This window comes from Atta colombica, unplaced genomic scaffold, assembly GCF_001594045.1.
Source record: "Atta colombica isolate Treedump-2 unplaced genomic scaffold, Acol1.0 scaffold34, whole genome shotgun sequence".
NCBI classification, from domain to species: Eukaryota; Metazoa; Arthropoda; class Insecta; order Hymenoptera; family Formicidae; genus Atta; species Atta colombica.
In genome coordinates, this window is record NW_017259448.1 from 722535 (window position 1) to 730986 (window position 8452).

General features: G+C 27.3%; 1 protein-coding gene across 2 annotated transcripts in view; it reads left to right on the forward strand.

Annotated features, from left to right (window-relative positions):
• Window positions 1-7932, forward strand: part of LOC108690640 (furin-like protease 1) — a 249496-nt gene extending 241564 nt beyond the window's left edge. For both annotated transcript variants that reach the window (XM_018198031.1, XM_018198032.1), the window contains one exon: window positions 7490-7932. In XM_018198031.1, the coding sequence (XP_018053520.1) occupies window positions 7490-7932 (443 nt within the window). The remainder of the gene's footprint in view (window positions 1-7489) is intronic.
• Window positions 7933-8452: the final 520 nt, after the last annotated feature.

Sequence of the window (8452 nt, forward strand, 5' to 3'; positions counted from 1 at the left end):
ATATATATATATATATTTATGTATATATAGTATATCTTTGTCACAATAATTTCGATTTAATAAGTATATTTATACGAACAATCAATTTTATCAAACGAGAGAGAGAGAGAGAGGTGATATTAAAATTGTTTTTGCTTGGTTTTTTTATCCACATTTCACGAATTTCACATGAACGCACTTTGTACTTGATTTATCTTGTCGAATGTAACCGAGCTGGAAATTTACATTGGGAGAAATTCGATTTTTCCAAATTAAATTTGGTCATTTTATTCAGATGAACAATTAAGGATCAGTCGACGTTTAACATTCGATACTGTGTATCGATCACACGTAGTTCACTCGCGACAATAATTCACATCACACACGACACAGAGTGTATCCCTCACAAAATCGTTATGTGAACATCGACTCGAAAATGCCTAAATCGAATTCTCACGATTGGAAAAATCTGGAGAATTCTCAGCGAATCCAACGAATATTTGCAAATTTCGCTCGAGTTACATTTTACGTTAAATCTCATTATATTCATCGAATCTGCTCTGTAAAAGAATAATTACTTGGTTTTTTATAATCTCATTCTCTTTTTTTATAATACTTTCAATACTATTTTACAATATTTATTTATATTTTAAAATAAAGATATTATTTGTCTCTTACATAAGTCTTACAAATATAGATGTCCTCACTATATTATAGTTTTGTACTTAAAAAGTTTTGTATGAAAGTATATTAATTCATAAATGAAAATGATGTATTTACGAACAAATTGCACAAATTGGTGAAACAAAACTTTCTCCAAAAGAATTGCACCTGCAGCTTATCCAAAGTTTTATAGGATATCATCTTTTTTCAATACTCATCTAGCTTTAATATTTGTACATGAAGAATTACTGTGCAATACACAATAAAGAATGTGCATAATCATTTTGTAGATATATATATCCGACAGCACTATAATAATCATTTACATTATTATTCTAAGATCTGTTTAATCGGATCTAAAATACATAGCCGAGCCGGATACTGTCCCGCCGCGATTGTCTGCCATATTGTTAATGTATCTATTGTAAATGTTTGTATGTATTGTAAAATGTATCTTGCTTGGAGAGGCGACATATCTTAAGTTATAACGTTTCCGAGAAGATGAGAAAATCGTGAGGTGCGGTTCGCGCAATTCGCGCCCACGTTGCACGCTCGCGCGCTCGTCCCTTTCGTTCCTTTCCTCCTTGACTTTACTCCTCTCTTTGCTACGATTCGCCATTGAAAGATATCGTTGTAGATTCCGTCGGATTCGGTCAATTTCCGACAGCGAAATCTGCAAGGAAAGGATGCGGAAAAAGGCGCGAGTCGTGCGGGGCGCGAGTGTCTGCTACACACATTTATGTACACATATACATAATATATTGTATAAGCAATGGCAGAACTACTACGAGTCATTATATGCGACATTGGAATTTGTATATCATGAACGAATTAAAAGAGGAGAATCTCCTGAATAATGATTTGGACATTATTAATCCGCGGATTAATCCGATGATGTTGTAAGGCGGTTTAGTTGGATCGAAGAGTCGATCGTATTCGTATTAGAAATTTACGCTCAACAGTAAATATGAAAATTGAGTACAATAATAATTTAGAATTACAATCGCCGAAGAATTAAACTGCTAAACGCATGATATTTAATTATGATATTAAATTATGACATTTAATTGACAAATTAAATGATAATTTATTTATGTGGTCAATGCAACTATTTAGTATGAATGTGATTCGACTCCTTTATCCGCTTATCCTTTTCTTTTTTAATATGATTCACACTCCAATCCTATTGTTCGCCATCAGTTTACTAATCTGCAACTCGCGAGCCAATTAACACGCTTTCTAACACTGCTTGATGTTCTAATCCTGATTATACGAGGACGTATGCAGGTATGTGCCAATTAAAGCATGCCTTAATTTCTTAAATAAAGCTATGTGATAAATTCGTCTGTATGGTTGCCATAATTTTCTCGTAATGATTTTACCATTTGATTAAATTTTTTGTGCTATCATTCAATTCTCATAATCATCATCTCCTGTAAATTTATTCTATAATTATTCAAAATTACTCCTGTAATTTTGAATAATTATAGATATCTATATGAATTTTGAGAACATTGAGATAATACAGAATTAAATAAATTGTTTTTTTTTTAGTCATTTTAAAATATTAATATTCTCTGTGATTTTTTTGTGTTATTTTTCTTACAATTCGTATATTATTGACTGTTTTTGATTTTAACATTGCTATTACAGAATTTAATATTACTGCAAGCTATTAAAAATATTATAAAAAGATTGTTTTTGATAACTACTTTGAATTATTATATAAGCAGAATTTATAATCAAACACGATGCACTTACGTTATCGATATAAGAATTTTCTGTATCGTAGATTATTAATATTTCTTTGATGAAGTTTTTTTCAAAGACATCGTGAAATTAGAAACTTAATAAGTATTTTAATTAAAGTTATTAAATGTTGTAAATTGCGTTTATAAAGGACAAACTGCGTTAAAGTTACTGGAAAACGCTGGTTATAAAGACATTTTATTTCTCATTAAGGTCAAGTAATTGAGCATTGTTTGATTACAAAATAAATTCAGACGAATATTCAATTTATCAAAGATAACAATGCATAACCAATGATTTCCTTTGAATGTACATTAACCTTAATCATATCGTTCGATGTGCATGCCCTCCAATCTGTAATTGGCATATTCTTTTATAAGAAAAAAGGTATTAAGACAACGGAAAAAACTTGAAGAAATGAGTGAATAATAGACGTCAAAACAAATAAACAAAGAAGTGAATATCAGTATAAAATTTAATTTCTGTGTGTATGAAAATGCTTCTCATGTATTTTCATGAATAATTTAATAATTCAGTAAACAATCTAACATTATATCAATGTGATATAAGAGAGAAATCTTTTAATTAGGTTATAAATGTTTTAATTATGTATGAAATACATAAGATACATATATAGATTTGAAAAATACTGATAATATATCATACAGCAATATTAATAATTCTACACGAAATTCTGCATATTGATGCACATTGAATACTGAACTTCTAACTTATTTTTTACTTAGTAAGTTTAGTCAAAATAAATGGCTTTTGAAACAGCATGACACGATATTTCATTTGAAATGTCGTTATCGCTTATATGCATGCATTTGTGCAATGTGATTTGAAGTATATTTTATTGGCAATTTCAGTGCGTCTTCTAATTTACTCCTATTCCCAGTTCAAATATATTTGCATGACGGAGAAATAAAATTTATAGGAGCTCTCTAGTCTTTCCTTTCTTTAAAATTGATAATATTAAGATGATTCACGATCATTGAAGTTTTCTTACCATGACACACTTTTTCCAATCTGTTGAACTATATATTGTGTTCCAATACTTTATATGTTGAAAAGATATAACAAATAATTAAATGATACTATTCTTGTTTACATTTCAACAAAGATTTTATGTTACTTTTTTATTCACGATATGTAAGTCATATAATTTTTATTGAAAACTATTTTATTTTCTGAAAACGTGATTCTATCTTGCAATTTAATTAATGATGCACTTTTTATACTTTTCTTATTGAATCATCTATTCATTCTATCTTGATCGAAACGGACGTAGAGAACGTTGGAAGACGACACGTTAGAGAAACGTGTGAGCTTGTGGCTCGTGGACCTGGTACAATTATCCTTTATCGCGATCCTCTAGGACAGGAACGATTAATCCACCGCGCGGCAATAACTTTTAGGGATTTGATTAATCAGTGCGAACACAGCCAGATAATCCTGATGTCCAGTACATTAACAAGAATTTATTATTCAGTCAATTTAATTGAGTCATTCGAAGATAATTCAAATATCTACTATCCATTTCAATATTCTTACTTTCTTACGCATTATTTAATAACTATACTTCAATTAATAATTCTATTAGAATATATAGAAAACGCGTGGACTTGTTTTTACAAACTCCCATTTGTCACATTTTGTTAGTGAAATAGATTTATATTTTCTTGATATCAATTCCAATCTGAGAACTTACAGCTATTAAATTAATGTTTTTAATTTTATCTTATTAATTCGAAACAGAACACTGAATATTATCTCTTTTCTTTCTAATTCCGTCATTTTAAATCACAGAAAGTTACATGTCGATACGTGAATAAAATGTTCTCCAAATTGTTTCCTAAAATTCCTGGTTCTCAAATATCCTATATGAATAATATGATCTGAAAAGCGAGGAAGATTTTTTCGGCGAGCGTTACACGTATAAAGATTAAATTATTTGTTGAGATATGAACCATTTCGAAGTTGTCACGCGAACGTTGCCTTTTATCCCTTTATCCTATAGCAGGTTCAGAAAACGTATTTAGGTACTTGGACTCTCCATGGGGACGAGTGCCGGACGCGGACTTTCTCAGACCAGCAACCAACTACCAATCATCACCAACCACATCCACATCTCCACAACCGCACATAAATACAAAAAAAAACAGCCTTATCCCTGATCGCTTCACCAGCACGGTGAGTCTTACTTCTTTCTTCTTTCTATATAATATCCTATTTTAATCCTCTATTGCGTGATTTATTAATCTCAAAAGTACTTGGTTACCTAAGGATCGAAATTCATTTTTCCCGTTATAGTCTAATTTTATATCTTGTTTTTTAAGATCTTCCGAAAAAGATTTATATTTCGATTTTTCTTATGTATATAATTTCTTTTTTTTTTAATTAAGCTTTTAATATCATGCGTCATTAATAAATTATTAAGGTTAGTAGCTAAAGAAATTCTAGTAACTCGAATTATTTAAAATTTAATAATAAGTTATTAAAATTTTTAATAAGTTTTTACTTTGGAAAAGTTCAAGAGTTAATTAGAAAGCCAGTTAATAACAAAAAATGAAATTGATTCTTCTATGAGAGAGAGAAAAAAGAAAATTGGATTTGTAATTGCATTACTTTTTAGGAACATTTCGTATTTTTGTGCAGTTTTCATATTTTTCATGACATATTATATAAATGATTAATAATTTACAATCTTGGTAAGTAAAATCATATTAAGATACTTAATATGAATTTAATTAATAGAATTTTATGGTACTTAATTTATTAAGAGAAGTGCTATATAATTCATTTTAAAGCTTCTGAGAAATAAATATATTCCCTTAGGTTTCATGTACTTTGATGAGAGATAGCTTCTATTTTCTCATTTCGGAACCAACTGCTTTTGTCTATGCATATCTCCTTTGTTTACATTCTTAATGTAAAAAATTTTCACATTTATTAATTTGCTATAAAGACCAATATTATACTATAATTAGTATTAATTAGTACAATTATTATCGTTAGATAATAAATAATTATATTATTAAGTTATCAAAATAATGTCATATATTATAATTAATATTATTATGTAATAAATATTAATAATAATATTAACAAAATGTCAAAATATTTTTATACATTTCATTTTCATGTTATAAATTTTATAAAAGTATAGTAATGGAGTATGATTCAATCGTTAATAAAGAAATAAGTATGTATTAAATGTTAATATATGTCGCTGTATTATTTTTTATATTGTATGATATATTATGCTTCTGAACGGAAACAATACAATATATTTTTCTGTATTTTATCTCTTTTTATCTGCAATTAATATATAAAAGAGAGGTTAACATAATATAAAAAAAATTTCACGGTTCTCCTTTTTTATACATTTACTTTATTTTTTATTACGCAAACTGTGTGTATACAAAAAAACAACAATATTAAAGATGCCATTGTAAAAACTTTAATATAGATATAGTATACATATAGTACACATATAATAATAATGACACATATTGTCAATTGTCATTCATCTTGTACTTTATTTTGTAGAAATTAGTGTGTGTTATGTAAAGTAATTTATTTCGTTATGAAAGTGTACATAATGCATGAATGAAGATTAAACTAATGTATTTTATTTATAGATAACAAATCTTGTAAACTCCACAGACTTGTCATGTCTATATGAGTTATGAAATTTAAATGCAATACATATATGAAGTATGAATGCAATACACAATGCAAGTGCAACAGTAAAATAGTATTTATAATATATGTGCATTTTATTTGTTACTATTTTAAGTACTGTATTCCGATAAATATTATTTGTTTTTGTAAAATTTATAAATGGAATATAGCATGGCATATATATGCTTTCGCATGCTTCGCAATATTTTGAGAGTAATGTTACTCTCAAAATATTTTGTGCATGTATTTATATAATATATATGTATATTTCGAAGATCATTTTTTTGAATTTCTTTTAGTATGAACAGATTAATATTATTTTTTAGTTATATACTTTTTAATTAATACGTATTTTTAAGAATTACAGATATATAATTTTAGGCCTGGGCGAATCGACAGCACAAATCGATTATTTAAAATAATTTGTGCCTATCAATGAACATATATTTCTAATATATTTAATTAATCAATTATCCAAAAAAATCTAAAGCCTAATTGATAAATTCATATTAAATGTTTCAGATGTACATACATAGAAAACATTATTCGTAAAATCAATTCTATGTAAAATTTACACATAGCTATCCAATCGATTTTTATACGACCTATAAGACATGGTTTTCTTCATCTACAACAAAAAGTTTCTAAAATCAGATCATAAGATGTTTTTTGCGTCTAAAAGACGATTTAAAGATGTCATAATTTTAGACTTATGTTATTTGGGCAATAACATTTCATATTTAGAATTTATATTACAATAACAGATATTAAATTTATAATTTAATATCTATTATTTATAAGTTCAATATCCAAAACTAGTTATAAAGATTTATAACTAGCAATAAAATTTAAATATTAGTTTTACAGATTTTAATGTCGAGGATTTCAATGTTCGTCAAAGCCTAAACTATATATTAATGAAATAATTATAACAGTGGTTTACTTAATCTTAATATATTTCATTACATAAACATTTATTTTTTAAATATATAATAAATATATAATTTTTAAATATATAATTCATTCATATTGAATATTACAAATACACCTAATTATATATTGTGTGATTAACTATCCAAACGATTGAATGGCATTACAGACAAATTTGTTTAAATAATACTATTTTTATTATTTGTTTAAATAATTTTATTGTTATATTTAATTATCATTATTTCTATTAATCTATTTTTTACGAGAAAGATTCAATCTAAATTTAATCTAAAGATTATCTAAATTTAATCAATATGAATTATTTTTTGTAACATTCGTCACATTGACGTGTCAATCAGCTGTAACAATACGTCACACTGCAATAAGCAACAGCGACAGCAACAACACATTACAAGTTCACATTACAACTTCAATTAAACGAAAATGAAGAACGTCAATAGTGTATCTAATTTTTCAGTGTGCAAACCGGGTTGGAATCACAACAATGGCAACTGCTTGGAACAGTGTCCATCTGGAACTTACGAAGTCCAAAGTGACAACGATTCCGGTGCTTTCTGTACCGTATGCCATTACTCGTGCCTATCTTGCAAAGGACCTAGTGACACGGACTGCATCACCTGTCACGCAGATTCGATGTTTACGTGGAACAACGGAAAGTCATTGTGCGTGTTGAGTAGCATTTCCTGGAAAATGCAATCTACAGTGTGGTTCCACAGATTAACTATGGCATTTTTAGTCAATTTGGGCTTAATGATTGCTATTATTATTTACTTTGTGTTTACCTGGTACATCCGTAAACGAAAATCCGTCCATAAATATAGCAAAGTATCTTATTCCAGTAATGGTGAAATTCATACGGATGCAGAATTGGACAATACTTATGTCTATGAAAGCGAATGAGTCTATGACGATGGAAAATATTCTTGAAAGAAAATGTTTTTTAGAGCATTTTGAAAATTGTATTCCATACCTTTCAAAAATGTTAGGAAATGATACTTTATATTAAAATATTGAATATAATATAATATTTTGGAGATATTTTTGGAAATATTTTCATAGAAAAAATATATTTTTATTTTCATAGAAAATATTTCTAAAATAATTTTATTGCAAAGAGAGACAGAGAGAATAGCTCGAGAATATTCTAATAATATTTTGAATAATCATATCGTGAGAATATTTTTTATGAAATGATTTTTGTTTTAATCGTGTTTTTAGTTAAAAACTAAATAAATATATTAAATATTTAAAAGTAATTTAATAGTGAATACATTTTGAGAATATTCTCTGAAAATAGAAATGTTCAGAAAATATTCTGAGGTTGTTTAAAAAGGCATCTAGTAATTTAATAAATCGCAAGAAGTGAGATAAGAATTTCAAAACGTGTGTAAGTATTATAAAGTTATGTTTATTATATATT